At 37.6% G+C, this 17,230-nt stretch overlaps 2 protein-coding genes across 2 annotated transcripts; both read right to left on the bottom strand.

Annotated features, from left to right (window-relative positions):
• Positions 1-3,654: 3,654 nt before the first annotated feature.
• On the bottom strand, positions 3,655-7,745 carry LOC140797118 (uncharacterized). Its single transcript, XM_073150381.1, has 4 exons — positions 7,108-7,745; positions 5,822-6,062; positions 5,089-5,206; positions 3,655-4,112 (listed from the first exon to the last, which is right to left on the bottom strand). The coding sequence occupies exons 1-4, from the start codon at positions 7,650-7,652 to the stop codon at positions 4,021-4,023; spliced, it is 996 nt and encodes a 331-aa protein (XP_073006482.1). The 5' UTR covers positions 7,653-7,745; the 3' UTR covers positions 3,655-4,020.
• A 3,618-nt stretch (positions 7,746-11,363) lies between these two features.
• Positions 11,364-15,198, bottom strand: LOC140798055 (protein NUCLEAR FUSION DEFECTIVE 4-like). Its single transcript, XM_073151782.1, has 3 exons — positions 14,407-15,198; positions 12,788-13,725; positions 11,364-12,270 (listed from the first exon to the last, which is right to left on the bottom strand). The coding sequence occupies exons 1-3, from the start codon at positions 14,740-14,742 to the stop codon at positions 11,760-11,762; spliced, it is 1,785 nt and encodes a 594-aa protein (XP_073007883.1). The 5' UTR covers positions 14,743-15,198; the 3' UTR covers positions 11,364-11,759.
• Between the last annotated feature and the right edge of the window lie 2,032 nt (positions 15,199-17,230).

The raw sequence follows: 17,230 nt of genomic DNA, 5'->3' as shown, positions 1-17,230 counted from the left end.
AACACTATCTTTCAAAACTCCTCTCTCTACCTACTGTGGCCATGACAAGTTAGCCTCCCGAGCTTCGGACCTCATCTGTATGTTCATATTTGCAATGAAGTCTTCCACCCTTCTATTAAACTCTTCTGTAGACAACTTCTCTATTTCTTCTTCCTCCTCTCCATCCAATTCCAAACACACTCTCCCATGACTTCTCTCCTCTTCCTGCTCTTCGGTCTTCTCAACGACCTCTCCATCCTTCTCTTCCTCAATCAAACTGTCCTCCGCCGCGCTTTCCTGCTGCGGCTTGTCTTCGCCAGTTGCCATCCCCCGAAGGCTCGCCCTCCTCTCTACATACTCTTCGTACATGTCAGGTTCTTCTTCTTCGGATGATGTCGAGAGCTTTGACTCCGGCTCGCAGACGAGGAAGATGATGATGATGTTGACGATTATGAAGAACCACTTGGGTATTATAAGTACGTAACCGATGCTAGGAAGGCATACTGAGAAGAAGAACCTGGAAAGGGAACACAATTTGGGGAGCCAACTTGGCCTTGCATGGAATGTCAAAGCAAGCAGTGAAGCTAGAGCATGCATGGTCATGAGACATGAAAGGAATTGCTTCATCTTATATCTCCTGATGGCTTGAAGCTTCTCACTCTTGATGGAATCCATAGTTGTGAAGGAGATGTGAAGCAATCTTGAGAGAAGTAGAGTGTGGTAGAGAGTACTCTTTTCAGAATATGAGCATAGAAGAGTGCAAGACTAAAAGGGTTTTATAGGTAAGGGAAAGGACTTCATCACGTTGGGAAGCTTTGCTCCTATCATTGTTTGCTTCTCTTTAGCATGCAGGAATTCTTTGGAAAAGCCATGGAAGGTGATTGGAATCTGCTTGGAGTCTTGGTCCCACACCCACATACTTGCAGTAGTGTGTCAAAGGTTGTGAAAGGAAACTAGGTTTTTTGCGGCGATCGTAAGGGAAAGAGCAGAGAAAAGTAGCACTAATTCTTTATGCGTCTGTATATTACTAGATGTACATGTTCGATATTAGAACATAAAATATTAAAACTTGTATATTTTATAGACATCAATATGTTTTGGAACTTGTAGAAGCTCATCCAAGATGAAAAGTATATATATATATATATATATATATATATATGTAGGTGAGGAACTAAACCTCTCCATCTTGGAGTGAGGCTTGAGGGATCCTAAGGCGCATTAAATAGTTACAAAATAATGCGAGTGTTAGTTTTTTTCCTTCAAAATTTAAAATAAATTTTTTAGCACAACTATTATACATGTGTATATATGTATGTGTGCGTGTGCCCAATGTGTTCTTTCATATTATTATTTTTCATTTTTTTAAACATTTATTTATCTATTTTAGAAAAGGCAAGTAAATGAGAATAGAGGTAATGCTTCTCTCCCAAATATTAACAACCACTACAAGGCTAAACTTTGTAGCCTAGTGATTCGGATCCTATAACACACGATAGAGGTGACAAATTCAAATCCTCCACAGACGTTGGAGATGATACTTAGTAGACTTTTAACTTGTTTAACTTGTTGTGGCCCAATTTTTGATGAAAAGATTTAGTTAGTTGTTTAATTTATATATTGAAGAGAGCTAACGTCTAATTTAATGTTTAGCCAAGGACTTATGACATAAAAAAAAGGGATAAATTATAAATTTATCCTCTTGTGGTTTGGCCCAATTGTAGTTATCCTCCATGGCTCCATGTAATTTAAATTTAAGCACTTTTAACTCCCGTGGTTCAGACAAGTTGCAACTATTAATAAGGATATAATGATACCTAATTACACCCATTGAAAGAAATTTTGATTTGATGGTAATTGTAGTTTCATTTATATTTAGTCTTAGATAAAAATTTTATCATACTAACTATAAGGAAAATATAATTATCTCGAAAATATGGACTTGATTTCAGATTCCTATACAGAAAATAAATAAATTAAACTCTTCAGCAACAATTTATTCATGTGATTGTCCAAATTTCTAAACCTTTTGGGCCCAAGGAAACATGGGAACATATGGGTCCATGACAACAGTAACTCTACAACTCCAGGAGAGCATGGTGGTAACTGTAAAGGAATCAATCTTCCAAATACTTTGTAGTCAACATCAGAGTCCCTCATACCACCATGTCCATCACTTTATCCTTTCCAATTTATTAGGTACTGTGAAAGGCCTATCTATATAGGTAGGTAAGAGAGAAGGAAGCTTCATGGAAGGACCTAAGGGAGAAATTAATGGCTGTATGAAATGATGATGATGATTTCATTGCATCCAAGTATAAGAGAATTTACTACGCAGATGGTAAGGAAGTTTCTTCAGCTACATACGGCATGATGAGAAGAGTTGTAGGGAAATTCACAGGAGAAGAGAAATGAGAAAAGATACTTGTAATGCAATAGTAATGGAATTGTTAATCTAATATGAACATGAGAAGTTGGGATAAGGCTTACAAGAATATGCTTAAGAAAATCTTCCTACAAGCCCACAGAAACCATACAAAATGGGAATAATTTTAATTAGACTCTTCAAATTATCACTGTTTTTCACATAGTTTTTCACATAGATACTTTATTACCACCACCCATATATCTTTTCCTCCACCCATAAAAACTATCTTAAACCAAAATAATAGTAATAAGTATAGAGACCCCTAAACTATAAAAAATTAAAAAGTACACATAAAAAAGGGTTAATAATTCAGAAGGTTTAAGTGAAATTATCTTTACAAAATATAGAATAACCGTCATATGTGAGATGATCCAAGTGCATCTAAGTTAAATATATGTCCCGTTTTACAACTTCATGTTTTATGGTCTGGATAGCTTAATAATATTTCAAGAAGAATAGAAAAGGTGGTTAACATATAATAACAATTAAATATTATCATACTGCATCATGAAACTACAAGAATGATTATTCCATCAAGCCGAGTAATCCTTGTATTTGTTCTTTTACTTTCTGCCAAGAATCAATTTTTCAGAAGTAAATTGACAAATATCACATACTTTTTCTCTTTACACCCCCACTAACTCCAGCATCTTTGCCATTTATCTTCACCTTTTAAAAGAACCCCCCTTAAAACTAAGTGATCACTTACCACTGATTTTAATGATCACGTAAAGAAATTTTAAGAAGTTCCAAAATTTGATATCATATGGTTAAAATCTCCAAAATAAAATTTAAAACTAGTGATCACTTAGAAATTCAAAATTTTATTATCACGTAATATGGTTGATTACTGAGATTTAAAATGGATGGAAGACAATACTTACAGTGCAGATGAGTACCTGAATTTGACATGCTCCTCTGGTTGATTGTACTGAATGCCGGTGTAATTGCAGCATTACCTTCAACACTGAACAGCTATATCAATCTGCTCAGTGATTGACAACTTCATCTCTCAATAACAGATTCAGAAACTGTAGCCCAGCTATTGCAGCTCTGAACACTGGAGCTGGCCTGGTATCACATGCAGTGTCAAAATGAATACACATGGTAACTAAGTATCCACAAGTAAAGTTTCTCCACGAATGCCGCAGAACTACTGGTGAACAAGTTAAATGTGAGAAAGAATAGCCTAAATTCTAACAATGCCTGAAAATGGTACAAATGTGTGGCGATGGAGAGGTGGGGGATAAGGATGAAAAGAAAATTGATTTCACTATAGCAAAAGCAGTGTCCAATTTGAAAAGTTCATCTCTAAAAAAGGGTAACTCCAATTCCAGTAATGCCTGAGAACAATACAATGGGACAAAAATCCCCTAGCAGCTCCAAAACTTTCTTATCACTCAAAGATAACAATAAAGTTACAAAAATGCAATAGTTGGCGGTCTTCCGAAGCAGGTAGGAACCTGCAAGTTAGAGTCAAAGCTGATCCAAAAGGATCATGTTAGAAAATTGGAATGCGATGTTATCTTTCTTTACTCCTAAAAATGAGTTGACAATTCCCCGCAGAAAGACAAATCAACATCTAATCCATAAAAAATGGGGCTGATAGGTTGTCACAGTACAACAGCGGCCTTCTCCTGAGATACAAGAGGAATAATATTTGCTATTAAAGGTTCATAATGGTCTGCTCCAGCACCACACCAACCTGTAAATGCAGAATGCAGTTAAAAATATTTGATAAAGCAAAAAAGGAGAAAAAAAAGAGAGAGAACTTGAGTTCAGCAAAAACAAAACATAAGAATGATCCACACACATGCTGTTGCTATTTGTGCCATTGTCATCAACACACAGAGGCAGGAAAATTTTGAGGTTCTCTAAAGATATATGTGCTCTAAATACTTGATTAGGGGAAACAATCACAATTAGCAACTTAAAATGTGTACATCACATGGTTACCTTTCCCAATGGAGACGAACCAATAACTTTTGGCAGTAGCAACCAATATCATGCTGCCAACTGTGCAACTTATAGATTCCATATACATGAATTTTTATTATTGTCTTAGTTTAGGAGATGAGCATGCAGCAGGTACTCACGTGTTGCAGAAACCAATTAAGTAGACGATGCCAACAGTTGTACTAACCTAGGAGTAGGAGGATAGATTACCCTGACTGAAACAGACTTCAATTCATATTCTTTTTTCCTCCAGCACTTCAAAGAATAAATACTTCTAATTTCACTAAAAGCAGAGGAAAGTCATGTAAGCAACTACAAATAATCATTCTCAGGACACAAAATACAATGGTACATCCATGGTATTGATGGAGGGACAGTTAACCAATGCTATAAAATATCTATCATGACACTAAGCACCAAAGAACCACCATTTATAAATGTGTGCACTTTTTTTGCATATGATTTACCATCAGAAAATGTCAACAAAGCCATTATAGTAAATCTAATACCACAGATCAAGAAAGTCTCACACCTTGATAGCATAAATTTATAAAACCGAAATTTATTCAACACATCATCTGGCTTATAGAAAAAAAAAACTCCAATACAATATTAATAATATTAGGTACCAGATGGTGGTAAAAAAAGATGATGAGAGATTCCTACAAGATGTAAAGAATGTGTAAAAGATGGCAAGAGATTCTAATTATGGAGTCAAAATGCACCTGTTCCCTTCATGAACAAAAATATTGGTGGCTCACAAATTTGGACCCTGGGGCGGTGTGGAAGAAAGAAGACACAATTGTCTTCATCTACCATGGCATCCGAGCCATGAGCTTGGACCTGATAATAAAAAAATATGAAAGAAATTCAGAGGACAGATCCCAGTATGCGAAAATCTTCTGGATAAATAAGAAATTGCATTAATGTTATTGTCTCTTGGAACAATTTTTTTTTTCCAGCATTCAGATATATAACTAAAGTAATCTTGCTCATCCTTCTTGATTATTCTACGACAGTGATCTGGAGCAATTAATCCTATAATTGTTTACTTGAGCTTCCATAGAAAATGCCAAATAAATCTTTATGCTTTTATTCCTTTCATAGTTTTGTTTGCCAACAAGAATTTTTCATAATTATAAAAAGAATCAAATATAGAACAGTTCAAGACTTCAAGTATCTTCAGTATATGCAGCAAATTACTTTCAGGGCAATGAAATAATCTGACAGTCAGAAAAAAATGAAGAAAGCAACCAATGTGCAGAACCCACTTAAGATCTGTAACAAAGTGATACATGATTTCCGTTAGCTGTGAAACAGTGAGATCTCAAGCAAATTTTGATCGTTGAATGTTTGTATTAATAAGATTGCTACCACTTGAGAGAATTTTGTGGTGAACACAAAACAAACTTGCAGTTTGAGAAAATTGGAAATTCACCAAATTCTTCATAGTCTCACCACATATACTTCTCGTTTAAACTCTGTTGCCAAACACTCAATAGCAATGTCATCCCCAAATGCTGCAGCGTGGCCACCCCGGTTCTCATCTATGCTCAATAATCCCTCCTCTGTGTATTGCAACGTTATGATGTCATATTCATCTTCCACTGAGCCAGAGATAGACATGTACTTTGCCCAACTAGACCCATCATTCACAGCAATGCATCTCTCCTTGTAAATAGACTCTGCAGCCACCTCCCTGCAATCAATATTTAAAGGTATAAACGATAAATCCAGTGTCATAGATTTGATCAAGTTCATGAGGATTATTGCAATCAAATGAATACCATGAAGGCCATATAATATACACTGACAATCATATAAGACATTTAACATTAGAATGTGGTATAGTATAGCTGCACAAGATTGATGAAGTGTGAAGCAGAATATATTACATCAGTAAAGGAAGTCTAGCTACACAAATGATAAATTGTGTCAATAATAGCAGTAATGACCTTAACTATACACAGTTATGCAATTAACTCATGTATGTATGAAAGTTATCATCATTTCTTATAGTTTTCCACTTTTTCTGACTGTTCGATTGTTCGAACAGTGTGATAATACCACTTCTATATTGGGACCATTTACCAAACTCGTATCATGTCAAGCTCAGTTCAGACTTCAGACAAATATTTTAGAATATAAATCATACTGAGTTTGATCAGCCTGTCTTGTCCCAGTCTAAACATACCAGAGCCCACACCAAGATCAAGCCAGTCTAAGTTAACCCAACCAAACACAGGCTTGTACTAGTGTAAACACAATATCCTACTTCGTGAAGTCACCTGACCTCAGCGGATCTCCATCCCCCATGTGAAAGTCTCTCACTAAGTAATATTTTAACACAAAACTAGGTTCTTCCACCTTCTGCACAGCCAGCTCAATGACAAAATGTCTAACCCAAAAAAAAAGTTATAGTAGAAATAAATCCCAAATGTGGTCAAACATACGCCATACGCCAGAAAAATTTGCATACGATACACCCAGGTACAAACCTTTCCTCCCATATTTACTTTCATATTTTTAACCGCGTTGAAAATCTTCATAAGCATATAACTATTACAGTTCCAGAATGCGTGCGACATCAAATATTTAAGAAAAAACAGAAATAAAGCAAGAAATAGCACGAACAATAAAACTGGTACCCGACATAGAAGCAGATCTGATAGCAGCATAAATTTTATTTTAAAAAAAAAATGGAACGGAAAAAGAGTGAATCACGAAATGGAGGGAAAGGATACCTGAGAAGCCCTAGATCTACAAGCTCCTGGATCGCGGCATCCAAGCCCTCGCGGTCCTCCTTCCTTGCGAGGAGCTTCACATCCTGGACGACGTGGATTCCCCACCCGGCCTTCAGATCCGGCGAGTAGAGGTGCCGGATCGCCGCATCCACCGCCGCCTTCCCCTCCTCCGCAGCGGCCCCGCCGTAATCCTCTACGAACCGCCTCACCGTCCTCTGCCTCAGCTCCCTCGCCCCCACCTTCGATCCCATCGCCTTCCTCGCCGCCGTAAACAAGCAGTTCCCGTCCGCCTCCACGTCGCCGCCGTGATCCAGCCGGAAAACCACAGCCAGTGCCCCCGCATCCGCTGGATTCTTCCACGCCACCCCCCTCTCCGAGATTCTCTCCAGGCTCCGCCGCTGCTGGTCCTCCAATCCACGCACGGATCCCCATCCAAGTGCCGGCGCCAGTGGGATCGGGCTCGGATCTGGCCACTGGATCTCCGGCGGCGGCGCCGGAGCTAAGGTTTCGGCGACGGCGCTCGAATCACAGAGGAGCTTCCCCATCTACTAGGGTTTCGTTTCCCCCTTCTTTGCCTTTTTCCCCCTTTTTTTAATTCTCTTCCTGTGCAATTGGTGAGAGAGAGAGAGAGAGAGAGAGAGAGAGAGAGAGAGCATAGCCGTTATAGACGTGAGGGGGAAGGTGGGTTGGCGGATGCCACGTGTCCAAATGCCACCGGCTGATTTGTGGGAGATGCGTTAAGATGGGCCGCCAGGGCACGATGCCAACTATGTATCCGTTGGTTGCGGCATTTACTCTTTTGCCTCGGTAACTGAGTGGTCTCTCTACGGCCTCTCCGCCAGATTAAAAACAAATGTGCACGTGCGACTGGAGACAGCTGGCACATTTTGACTTTGACTGGCCGGGGGTAGCTAGAAAGGTTTGCAAATCCGTTTAGTTTCGTCATTGGTGCAAGTGAGTTTGGTGGGAACAAGATGGTTGATCGATCATTACGTGGCGTCAGGTAAATAGGTTTTAGAAGTCCGGATGGGAAGCAGGAAGTTAATACAGTTGGATTATAATACAAGACTGAAACCCAACGGAAAGCCGCCAAATAAGCCGGTGTAATATGTTGCTCGAGGGAAAGAGGAGACTGTTCCGATATTGCCATATTAGTGTGTGGATGGATGATAGTATTATTATTCAGCGTTCGGCAATATACATAACTTGAAGTCTAAACTAAATGATTTAGTATATTAATTAGAGTTTTATGGAGCCTTAGTGTCTTTGTATCTAGAAATTGTTAGACTATTTGTTTAGCCCATTTTTAACTTTTAGACTCTTAAATGATCAAAATAAGAAAAAGTGTGGGTGATGGTAGTGCAATCGATCAGGGTATCACCCACTGTTAACTTACAAGTTCATAAGTTCAAATCCATATCTAAACAAATTTATTGTGGATAAATTATTTGAATATTAGTGACTTAGCTCAGTGGCTCGACTCAACTCAATTTAATGGCTCAGTGGTGTGCCAACTTAAAAGAGCAGCTTGGAGCCTAATGGCTTTGAGCTTAGATTGGATAGCTATTTTTGTTGGCTAAAATTTAGTGATGCTTAAGTGACTTTATTTCATATAAGTATTGACTTTTTATCTAGCCTATATTTAGCATTCAGGCTCCTGAATAATAAAATAAAAAATGGGAGTTGCATCAATAATATTATCACAAAGATCGGTAGGAAATGGTCAATCAACTTTAGCTGTTTATTTCCTGAAAAAAAACCTTTAGATGCTTACAAACCACATATTTTACCTATATCATAGAGCATGCAACCGAGAATACTATACCCAACGCTCATGGATGACACAGCGATTGTAGTGGACATCAAAGACTCATGCATGTGGATTGCGAATAGACTTATTCAAGAGGTGGACCGGACCTTGCCTTTAGCATTGCCTCCTTTATGGTGGGTGAGCCTTACATAGCTAACTCATGGATATAGTGGCGACGCCTTAGGGGAGAGCCCACAACCAAAGCCATGTACTCCTTTCTTCTTTAGTCTAAATTGGAATGGTGGGAAGGTTGGCACAAACTCTAGCATCTTTTGAGAGCGCTGAGGGTCATCACGTTCTACTGGAAGCTATTTTGAAACAGGTTGCCAACTAAAAAGTATCTATACAAACGTTGCATGACCCCGAAGGAGAACTGTGCACTTTGCTGCTTACACACGAAGACAACAATCCAAATGTTTTATCCCTGTAGCTATGGGAGGAGCTTAGACTTCTCCATTGACGCTTTTACAAGTAGGCTCGATATGGCTGGCTGGCACTAAAACCAAATCAGGACGGTGGGTTCGAGGCATTCATTGCTACTATGTTATGGTCCATATGGAATCAAATGAAGAAGGCTACCTTTAGTGGGGCAGCTGCAAACCCTTGAGCAGTAGCAAGGCTGATCAGGCCGCTGCATTAGTAAAGAACTACATAAAAGAAGATAAAGAAAGACGCTTTGAATAATAAATTCAGACGGAGCATCTGCTGGAGGTCTCTGGACACATGATAGATCAGAGTTAATACTAATGACTCTTATATTGAGGGAGCTTATCAAGGAGGTTTAGACATGGTCATCCGGAACTCGAGGTGTGACTTGGGAACCTTCCACCAATGAGTCCCCCCTACAACTAGAACATTGTGCCATCATACTAGGAATGATGCTGGCAATGTAGGAGTACAACTTGGATGTTGAATTCAACTGTTTGGAGGCAATCAATTTGCTAAGATAGGATGGAACGAGTTTATGGAGAGTCAAGAATGCAGCTAGTATTAGGATTTAGGAATATAAGTTTATCATGTGTTTAGAAAGTGCAATCGGCGAGCTGACCGGATAAAACCAACGAGGTTGGTTGTATATTGACATATATATTCTTGAACCTAATGTTCCATCCTACCCAGAATTTTGTAAACTTATCCTTCAGTATGCCCGGCAGCCTCCATTTTACAGCCCCTTTTACTAAATAAAAGAAAAGAAAACAAGTAGTCGCACCGTCTTTTCGGACCACAATTTGTACCGTTGCCGACGATATATTATCTGGCGTCTAAGGTTGGATGCCACGTGGTGTCATGTCACATCGTCCCGTGTCACCGTGGTGACGAAGCTTCCCGAAGTACCGGTCAGACGGACTGCAAAAAGGTAAGCAGTCGTAAAATTGCACAAAAAGGTAGTAATTAATAATTGTATCATGCTTTATTGTCTCATTAAAGAGATTTTTAAATAACAACTCATACTATATCATTATTTTCCTACTAATATTCCCCTCTCTATGTAGATTTTGTAATTATATCTCTCTTTTTTTCGTTATGAACTCTACCAAAGAGTAATTTAAATATTTTAAAATTATATTTAAAGTTAATAGATTTCGTCGATAAGAAAATAGTTGGGTTTAGAAAAAAAAAATCAGATTACAAAATCTTTCTAAAGATGGAGTTGCTAATCAATGATGAAATAAATATACAGAGTTATTTAAATATTGTTCAACATTAAATTATCTATCTTTCCCATTGAAATGCGTAAGAGTCCAACGGGTTATACTATGTTTTGTAAAATAAAATTCTACCTTTTGTTTTTATTTATTATTCACTCTATCGTTAGTTACTCGATACTTTTATAGTAGAAAATTACTATGTAAATGAGTTAAATGAACTTAATACTCTTTAACAAAGTTTTTAAGACTATGATAAAAATAAAAGAGGAACCATATTATAAAGTCAAATGACGGTTTTAAAAAAAAAAATAGTTCTTACTTTTAAAAGTTATAAAATATTTTCTATTCCGCTAATTATTACTTAAAAATTAAGTCAAATAATTTTAAGATATTAAAGTAAAATGTAGGAATCCAATAATAAACATATAGTAGTAGGGTGTAAACGATCAAATTTTCCAATTGAAATATTAAGGGATTTTCCCGATTAATCGCAACTGAGAGGAATCTTATGTTCTTATTCTTTCTTCGAGGGAAGGTAAAGAGCTTTATGTTATTATCAAACCCAGATATGGGAAAGGCCCATGCTAAATACGTGCTCTATAATTATTTGAATTAATTGGAATAAAACTTGTACTATTCAAGCAGAGCCATTCAAGCAACTGCTTCCTTATCTGAATGAAGAATGCAACTTGAGATTGTAGTTTATGAACCTATCACTTATCAGTTGGTCTCAAAATATTAAACTGAAATCTATGATTATGAAGCACATTCCACTGCATGCGAAGAAGAACAGTATCTAATGCCACAATATAACTTTTATTCCTCAGATTCTAGAGACATATATTGGGAATTTCCCACGGATGAATTGGGAGTAGTACTGCCCCCCTTTTTCCCTCTCTCCGCACCAGAAGATAAAAAGAAAAAGGCGGACTCAGGTGGAAGCAGGCAATCTAGACTATGAAATAATGCTGAGTATACTAAGAACATGAACACCAAATAGAGTGACATCTTTACATAAGAATAAGCCACTAGACTATCCCAAGTTGATCTCTCTCTGAGAAGGATGTTACTGTTGCCACATACCTTCTCCAGAAGACAGAGTTCACCGCATAATGCATATGTAAGGGAGGAACTGCACACGCAACTGCATAAGTATACCAACTTAAATAATCTTACGACTGCGCTACTGAGACTCATGTGCGAGTGCGTCCGTAAAGGTTGGCATAGACGATCTTCGTCCTATGAACAAGAATGAGGCTTAAGACTACTGCAACAATGCAGAGTCCTGACATAATTAAGGAACTGAGGAAGAAGCAAATAGCCCCCTCACACTTTAGTGGTTCGTCGGCAAGAAGACTTGTGCCTGGGAGTAAGGTCCAAAGTGAGGACACCGAATTCTGATGCATGTGTGCTTGTTTCTCTGCTTCATAGTCATATATGCTACTCGCAATAAGACCGGAGAAGATTAATGAGCCTGCAGGATTGGCTACTGTAAGAAAATTATACAGAGCTCCAAAGTTTTTCAATCCAAACAGCTCAGAAGCAGCAGCTGGCACGATAGCCCAATGAGCTCCATATCCGAGTCCAATCAGCAAAGTCCCTATGTGCATTGTTCCAGGCCAAGCCATAGCGAAGAGAAAGTGTCCGATTGCCATGCCGATTTGCGCCACAGCCATAGCCACTGGCCTTGGATATGCATGGTCTCTGATAAGGAAAGAATAATGTATTATATAGGAAAGATTTTAAGAACTTAAACTCAGAGGTTACCCGAAAGTTTGTACTGAATTACCAGAAACATGGCAAGTTTGCTACACATTTTGCTAGTAATGCTTTTACCAATCTAAGGTAATTTATCCTTTACAAACTCCCTATTTCCTTTTTCCCTTTCTCATTTTACAGGAACTAATTATGATTGTTATATTATAAGAAATTTTGATCTGCGATGATGAATCTTACATCATGGTCTATCGCTCTCAGTTCTCAATCTTAACTTGAAATGCAAATAAGAAATATAATCATTTAAATTGTAAATTTACAAGATCAATGTAAAAATCTATTTTCTGTAAGTATTAAGCTATGTCTTAATTCAAAATTAATAGCATTAGTATTCATACAGAAGGAAATAGTAATAGAAGAGAAATTCCGTGTTTCTAAAGGAAAAGAAATATCATTGGATAGCTGGAAGCATGGATCCAAAATTGTAATGAAATGATGGCCATACCTCACAATGATCTCAGAGAAGTATCCACCTCCTACGCGGCCAAGGAAGTTCCAGATGCTGATCATTGATACAAAGATATGTGCTTCCTCATAACCTAAGGACTGGCTCATTTGACCTAGGTTATCAATTACTGTCAAACCAGATCCTGAACCTAATAGAAGTGAGATAAAAATAAGCCAAAAGTCTGCCTTTATCAATGCCTGCATCAAGGTGAAGTCCTCCCCTCTATGTGGCCCTCTCCTCTTCTTGACTCTAACAGCACCATCAGCTGCAGCTTGAAATAATTTTGCTTGCAACTGCGCAATCCGTTTCTGCCTTTCCAAGGCCGGCAATAAGTCAACTTCCTTAGGCTTTTCATCTTCAACTTCACTTAGAATGACTTCCTGTTGGTTGACGCTTTCTCCTGATGTACTCGTCTCTTCTTTTGAAGGCTCAGGTAGCAAAAACTCTTCCATAGGGGATACAATATCAAAATGAAATGACAACAGTATAGGAACAATAAGAGGAATCACTAGGAGGAAGAGAAGCATCACAGTGAAGACTACAGTCACTGAATGGCTTAAGTCCACTAAGTCTTCTACAAGCATGACGCCCATCAAATAAGCTGCGAGAAGCACACAAACGCTATATATGAACATGAAACTAGATTTATCTGAAGCCCGTACTTGTCTGTGGCCTCTGACAGGTCTAACAATGAACATCAAACCAATAGCCACCATTGATGGCCCAACAGCAACCATGAAGATGAGTGCAGCATGATCAGGTGTGTGCATCATTGCGAATATCTGAGTCAGAATTGCACCACTGAGACCTGCAAATCCTTTCAGTATTCCAACAACAGGGCCTCTGCTCTTAGGGAAATTTTGTACACACGAAACTAGTGCAGCAGTGTTGAAGTAGGTCTCCCCGTTTGTTCCTATAAAGATAAGAATACACATCTGCAGAACAGATAAAAATGGATGCAGGAAGTAAATACTTTGGTTTAAGAACAACATAAAATAGCACTAATCATTAAAAAAAAACGTATAGGTGATATGATATGTTTGCATAAATTTCAATAGGAATCTAGAAGGGCCACTTTAGCTCCTAAATCGATGAAGATTATCTAGATAGTAGGAAGGAACTGATGGGAAAAATGATTCAGTGGTCAGTGATTGTTTATATGTCTACAATTTGTAAACAAGAAATTCCTAGATATCAGAACATGCTATGGCAATAGGAAAATCTCCAGCAGAGTTGAACATCTAGTTTGTTACAATAGCAGAAAATATTGACTAACAACAAGATAGGAGTAGTATTGAGGCCAAATTGAGTAGAATTCAAGTAAATTCACGAAAGAAGTAAAGCTTATTTCCTCAGAACATAAACAAGTCCTGAATGAAAAAAAAGAGCATGATGGGATTGAATGTTGATATATAAATCAATAATCTCAACCAACATGATTTAATCGATATACACACATAGATTTATTCTTATCATAAATTTCTGTCATGATTCCATGAAAATCCGGACAAGAAAAATCGGAACAGTTAACCTTCGTTGTAAAATTACACAGATCATAACAATACACCAATTTCTTAGCTTCAAACTGGAAAGATAGCAATTGAATTTCCACTCACCCCCCACAGAGGCAAAGCTGGCGATCTCCGGGTGACGATGAGCCAAACCCAGCCATACCCAATAAAATTCTTCAGCGCCCCAATGAAGAGAGTGGCCCAAAGTGGCAGGATCTCCGACAAGCTCCCGGCGAGGAACCCAACACTATCGCCGAGATCTTTGGCCACGCCGAGGCGGGCGATCTGGCGCTGGTTGTAGCCGAGAGAGATCTTGATCACTGGAGAAAGGCTTCCAAAGAGGTACCCAACTCCTGCAACGGACTGCACCCACATTGCAGCCACAAAAACTAGCCATCTGTTGTTAAAAAATTGCCCCAGTCTTCCTTCTGACTTACCCATCTGCTCTTAGAGAGAGAGAGAGAGAGAGAGAGAGAGAGAAGAAAAAGAAATCCAAGGAATTGAAAAAAATATGAGATTTTGATCTCTTTTGAGCAATACCAAGATGGAAACTTGATGCTAAGATTATCCGAGTTGAAATATTTCTCCTTTTCCAACCTCACGCAACTCTTCCTTTACCTCTTTTTGCCAAGAATACCTTCCTTTCTTCGCTCTTTCTAAATTTAGGAGCGAAATGACCACAAGGGAGCTGTTTTGAGATGGGGTTGAGATTTAGACCTCCTCGAAAACAAAACAAAACAAAAAGAACAAAAAAAATAAATAAAAGATTGAATCTTGGTGGTCTAATCGAAATGGATTTTCGGAGTTGGGTGATAAGTCGGGGAGTTCTTCTTCTTCACATCATCTGGGAGACGACCCAAATTCTGGAGCGGAAGGAGAAAGAAGCAGCAGAAGAGCAGGAAGAAAGGAAGCATGTGGTCGGAGTTTTATAACAAGAGACGACGCTAAACCGGGCGCAGTTTTCACCGGAAATTACAGGACTGCCATCGGCGTATGACAACGGGCGCACAAAAGGCAGGCGCGTAAGATAGCACGTGCATCTTGAGGGACGACCTTGACAGGTCAATTTCTTCGCCAGCTGGCGGCGATGAGTAGTAAATAATCGGCGATCTTTTCTCTCAAATAGTGTGTGAGTTTTTAATTTATTTTTTTTTAAATTTCATGTTTATTTTATTAGTTTTTAAACGAAAATAACGTGGAAGTTAGATAAGAGCAAAAACGTAGCCAACCTTATCTTTGGAAGGCAACAGGGCCCCAATATTTAATTTCGTTGAATAATATAAAACCAAGTTGGCCATGTTGGTTTGATGTAATGTTGACAATTTTAAGGTTTTTATTGTCGTGTGTTTGTAAATGTTGAGTAGAATAATATTATTTACAATAAATAGTTCTAAATTTATTGCGTAGGATATTATTTATAAGGACATTATAAATAACCTAAAGTATTTTTCTTAATTACACGCCACATGAGAAATCATATTTATTAGTAATAAAAAATATTAAATATAATTATATTATAAAGCCCCCTTAATTACAAATTGCAATTAAAGAATAGTGCAGCTGGGGTGGGTAAATGCAAGATTTTGTAGTCAATCAGAAAAATGAATGCCATTGGCTCACATTTGGAAAGAGATCATATAAAAGCTATATATATATATATATGCCATCAAGGTTGGATTCCAAAAAGATTGGAATCTTCACAGCTTAGCAATAGTTTGGTGGACAAAATAAAAAGATTAGGCCCCCATTGTCTAATTTTAAGTCCTCCATTAATTGGACATTTGGTGGACAAAATTAAAAGATTAGGACCCATTGTCTAACTTTTAACTCTGTTAATTGGCCATAGACTAAAGCAAGACAAACTTTTATTAATCTTTAGCCTAACCCTAAATTACTATTGCTCTGCCCGACTGCCGGGGCTTTGTTTGCTTTGAGTTTAGTAACTCTTTGAATTCTAATCTGATTCAATAACTAATTTTTTTTAATTTTTTTTATATCTAACTAAATTTACTCTTTAAAAAATCAATACTAAAAATATAAAATTAACTAATCAAAGTCATAAATTAGCCTCAAAGTGATCAATTTAATGATTAGGATGCAAGATTCCTTTCTTTCTTTTCCTATCTATCTAAGTGGAGAGACCAAAAGGTTTAATGGTCTTCAAAAAGTGGTCAATTCTTCTCACACAGGGGGCTAGTTAGACTTATTAATTAATAAAAGAAAGGACTATTCATGGATAAAAAAGTTATCCATGCCATCATCAGATTTATCCTTTGGTGGACACTATCATGGGTCTTTAAAAAAAAAAATGTTTTCTCTGGTTGGGAGTTAAACTAGTGGGATTTGGCATGAAGATAGTGGCATCCATCATTTTGTAGCCATAGAAGGGAGCTCAAAGACTGACCATATTTCACTTTCATCACATGAACAACATTAAAAAGTAAACTATATTTTCATCCATATAGTATGATCAGAAGAATAAAAATGTACACTCATCTCTCACACTGTTTAAAATGTAACACTATGCACCCTTCCAGAAGAGTGGCTATTGTAATGCTATTTTTTTTTAAAAAAAATCTATCTAAACTCTCTAAATTTTTTTTAAAAAAATCTCATTCTATTAGTTATATTAGATAGTTGAGTATTATTAGGAAAGTGAAAGATATTAAATAAAAAAAAGGGTCACCAAACTATGTGGAGATATAGAATCCATGGGAATTTGGGATTTCACATCTATCATCTAATCTAAGTGGTAATCAATTGACCAGGAATTAGGATCCTTTGGAATTTGTAAATGATTCTGATTGAGAAATATTGCTAGTCTAATTCTTCCACACTCTAACATAACCCCTCCAACTCTCAAAGGGGGGGAGGGAAGCAAAAATTATTGACAGATGCTAATGAAAGTTATTTGCCACCAACTTATGAC

This window comes from Typha latifolia, chromosome 11, assembly GCF_019914945.1.
Source record: "Typha latifolia isolate L0001 chromosome 11, TyphaL0001v2, whole genome shotgun sequence".
Lineage (NCBI taxonomy): Eukaryota > Viridiplantae > Streptophyta > Magnoliopsida > Poales > Typhaceae > Typha > Typha latifolia.
The sequence above is the reverse complement of the archived record's forward strand: the minus strand, read 5'-3'. Positions and strand labels throughout refer to the sequence as shown.